This window comes from Opisthorchis viverrini (genome assembly GCF_000715545.1).
Source record: "Opisthorchis viverrini unplaced genomic scaffold opera_v5_341, whole genome shotgun sequence".
In the NCBI taxonomy this organism is placed as follows: Eukaryota; Metazoa; Platyhelminthes; class Trematoda; order Opisthorchiida; family Opisthorchiidae; genus Opisthorchis; species Opisthorchis viverrini.
The window spans coordinates 302,493-306,737 of record NW_008751984.1 but is presented as its reverse complement, the minus strand read 5'-3'; the positions used below and the strand labels follow the sequence as shown (position 1 = coordinate 306,737).

At 44.8% G+C, this 4,245-nt stretch overlaps 1 protein-coding gene across 1 annotated transcript in view; it reads right to left on the bottom strand.

Moving 5' to 3' along the window:
* T265_10035 (hypothetical protein) overlaps positions 1-3,349 on the bottom strand; it is a gene marked incomplete at both ends in the record, with an annotated part of 26,777 nt that extends 23,428 nt beyond the window's left edge. Inside the window, 2 exons of the mRNA XM_009176283.1 lie at positions 1,110-1,253; positions 3,226-3,349. Of these exons, the coding sequence (XP_009174547.1) occupies positions 1,110-1,253; positions 3,226-3,285 (204 nt within the window). The remainder of the gene's footprint in view (positions 1-1,109; positions 1,254-3,225) is intronic.
* Between the last annotated feature and the right edge of the window lie 896 nt (positions 3,350-4,245).

Genomic DNA, 4,245 nt, shown 5'->3' with positions numbered 1-4,245 from the left:
GAGTTATTAATGGGGTGGGGAGAGGGGGAGGAAAAAGTATGTGAAGGAGAAAGAAGGGAGGCGTCAGCAGTAGTCTGTTTTCGCTTACCCGCCCTGCTGTATGCAGCAAGTAAGGCGACCCGGCTGATGGCACCACGCGACGGTCTATGTGGCATGAATTTATTTGTGTATGTGCGATTCAGGTTTGTACGTGGGCTGTGATACGGCCAGGGCGCCCACACCTAGACAGGAGGACGATTAGGGTCCTCAACCAAAGCCTTTGGCCAAAAGCCTAACGGTAAGGTCCAGTCTCTTCGTGACTGTCCAGTCTCTTCGAAGTCGTGTTCTGATGTTGGACGCTCCCTTACAATTCACTAGTGTGTATTCTCAGTGTGGTCTCATAATACTGCGGTGCGTCCATTAACGGTGGGTGGCAAATTAATTAATTCTGAATTCATATTGTTTCAGTAAGTTTATGTATTTCTATTTTTTGTATTCAGCGGTGCGGTTTCAAAAATGTCGTTGAATTTTCTCAGATATTCCTAACCCTACCAAATGATTTTTACGGGACGCGGTAAATCGATACACTCGACTTATCGAAATCGATGCAATCTACGCAACAGTGCGAAAAGAACAATCTCCAGCATGACAGAAGGCTTTAAAAAATCGCTTATCGGACGAACAGACAAAGTGGTGGGATCAGAGGTCAAACAGACATCAGAGTAACAGGGTTCCAGGTGAGCCTGTCAAGCTCGAACATTCCACAGACGCCGACCGAATCGAAATACACTATTAGCATGTCAAGAAAGCCCAAACAAGCATACACTGGTTCAATGCCTACGCCCCGATGAGGCACCACATCGATAATCACTCAAAATATCACCTCGATTGATGACGGAACGCTTAAAAATAGCGTCCGCAATACTTAGAGGGTCGGATGGTTGGTATATTTGTTGGACTCACAGGCGAGCGTGTGTGTGTAATTATGGGCAAGTGATTTATAAGTGGGTTGGTATATTTGTTGGACTCACAGGCGATGGCACTAAGCGTGTGTGTGCAATTATGGGCAAGTGATTTATAAGTATCTTGTGCACTTGTCAGATTATACTTTTACTGAACGAAACACTTACTTCGAGTAGGCGTTCTTCTGATTTGCTTTCACCGATGCGTTCATGACGCTTCATAATGTAAGCAGTCAAATTGTCATCCAAAAATACAAAATCATCTTCTTTCACCGCTTGGACAAGCATCTCAAAGGTGATAACATCTTTAAGCTACGGTGAAAAGGAAGAAAACAGTAGGTTATTTTGAATACAAGGTGCGAATTAAGCCATACAAGTCGAAATCGTTTTCGTATTACAGAAAAGACTAATCATTCCCCCTTTAGACCACGCAAATAGCGAGTGACCCTAGGAAAAACCGGTAGAGTATTCACGTTCTAGTATAACCGGGCAATCTGGCGCATTCGAAAAGGCATCCAGGAGTGGCCGCTACACTCATTGAACTATGCCTTCAATCACTCCTCCTTAATTTGTTTAGTACGTGTACACACCCTGTTTGATTGCTGTTTTGTCCGTTGCCTACACACTTAAATCAGGCCACACAATCGTGCCTGACTTGACCTTGACCGACTGTACCGTTTGGTATGAGTCGAAACAATCCATGTGCGACACACCGCAAACATACCCATACATAGGAAGACAACAGCTACTACACTCGCATGCGCGCGTACACGGAAAGAGGTCAACCAAACTCCACAAGTCCATGGACAATTAATGAACACGTGTAGCAGCTGCAGTGCAGAGAAAAAACGTCCTGCGTCCAGACATTCGGTCAGAAACTCCCACCAGTTGTATTGCGTTTATATCGTAATGCACTGTATCGTATATATATTATGCATGGTGCAACTAGTAACTGTAAACTATTGTCTCCCCCAGTAAAATCTGTCGTGAGTTCATACACCTGATTTTTAATATGACCATTTATACACTATAGGTCTGAGACAACGATTGTCGAACACCTGAAGACGTCCCAGTTCCGCCGCCCAAAGCCATGCAACAAAACAGCCCGTACTGTAGCTTGATAAACACGTCCCTTGGAATTCAGGGATGACCACTCTGACGCTACGTGTATCCCAAATTAGCAAACACGACCCAAGCCTTGCAGCTTCGTGCATTCACCTCATCTGTCACATTACAATCAGAACTAATACAACTTGCAAGATACGTAAAACGCCGCACAACTTCCAGTACCTCTCCCTGGATTGTAAGTGACGTGTTCAGTGACTGCACGTCCACGAGCACGACCTTACACTTTGTGGGTGCAAAGTGCATACCAAAGGTACTTTAAGGTATTATTTCAATTAGAACATAATGGTTGACGGAAACTTGGGGACTGCACTTGATGAGGCCCAAGAAAGGCCAAACCGGTCGTGGGCTGTCGACGAATTTTCAGCAATCTTATGAGTAGTGAAGTACAAAGAGGTATTTTAATTTCAAGCCAAAACATGTAAAAAGTGTTTCCTACTTGCACAGCTGTTGAACTCTGGTGCTTACAAGTTTAGCAGATGCAATACATTAGACAATCAGTAAGGGGCAACACATCCTGGGGACATTAGCATGAGATACAACAAGAGATGCTCCGGAGCACCGGATTGTATGACACTTCGGAGTAGGAAGCCAAGTATGGTTCAGCTGTAGCACCCTTTCAGTGACTTCGGTCAGTTCAACCAAAAACACCTGCGTTTTCTCCTCTTCTTGGAAGATGAGAACGATGTCGTCTGCATATTCCAGATCGACAGTGTGTCGCAGATAGATTGTTTCGACCCGTACCAAACGGTACAGACGGTCAGGTTCAAGTAAGGCACGATTGTGTGGCCTGATTTAAGTGTGTAGGGGACGGACAAAACAGCAATGAAACAGGGTGTGTACATGTACTAAACGAAGTAAGCAGAGGTAATTGAAAGTATAGTTTGCTGAGTGTAGTGACCACTACAAATACTCTCCATTAAGAGAAAGCGAAAATAGTTATTAATTGAATAGTAGGCGTTACGTTGAGTTCAGCACGATAATAAAAAACCGAATGCTTGGTGGTCTGCAAAATCCATATGGATGCGTGACCATGGTTTTTATGGTTGTGGCCAAGGCTGCAGCGACTGTCAGTTGGGCAACATCTGGGCAGCTGCGCATTTGAAACAACTACGATTTACCGTTTTCGAAAAAGTTTGGTGACAATCGGTAGATTTACCTTATCCATGTGCTCACCCATACCGGGCAAACAAACATAGCTGCGAGCAAGGGCCTTCATGCGGCTTATCCCTGGACGTCCGGTGTGGAACTGTGCTGGGACCCGTTGGCGAAGTTCGGTGGGACTGACAATTCGGTCACCAGAGAGAAGACAGCTACTGACAACGGATAATGAACTCCGTCACTTAAAGAGTTTCCGGAGTTCCCCTGATGGACAGGTTGTTGGCCAGCTTGATTGGTGGTACTCCATTGCCTTTTGTAATATGCTGTCATTTTCTGTGGCATATCGGACCATGTTAAAAGACACGGGTAGTTGGTTTTTGGTCTCGAACACTAAACCCTTGTAAGTGGTGCACTCGCACACACTGTTCGCAATAAAGCTGTTGTGTTCCTTGTCGGTGAGCCTTTTTCCGGCAACAGGCACTGGGGCGGGAACAGCAGTCAGATATAATAGATTGGCGACACCCGAAACAATAATTGCTGAAGCGTTGAAAGGACTTCTGTTGCAACAACAAAATCAGTTTGAAGCGGCGCAATTACGTTCGGTGGAAGCATTGACGCAGCAACTTAAAATCAAACCACCGATACCACTCTACATGGAAATTCAGTCGACTCGATCGCCAACAGCATCACGGAATTCCATTATCACCCTGATGCTGGTTTAACCTTGGATTCGTGGTTCAGACGTTACGAAGATATTTTCAAAGTCGAACTGGAACACAAAGATGATGCCTGAAGAGCACAGTTATTGCTCAGAAAGCTTGGCACAACAAAACACACATGGTACTCCACCTTCATCCTGCCAAAGAACAAGCGAGATCTCACTTTTGACAAAACCACTCAGCGTTCCTTTTTGTTTAATATTCGCTACCAATTTATGAAACTTGCAAAAAAGGAACCCAAAGACCATATCACTTATGCCGGTAGTCAACCTTGAATGCGAACAATCCAAGTCGTCGACCATTGCCGAAGACCAGTTCAAGAGTTTTATTCCAATAAGTGGTCTTCAGACGCATCTAAA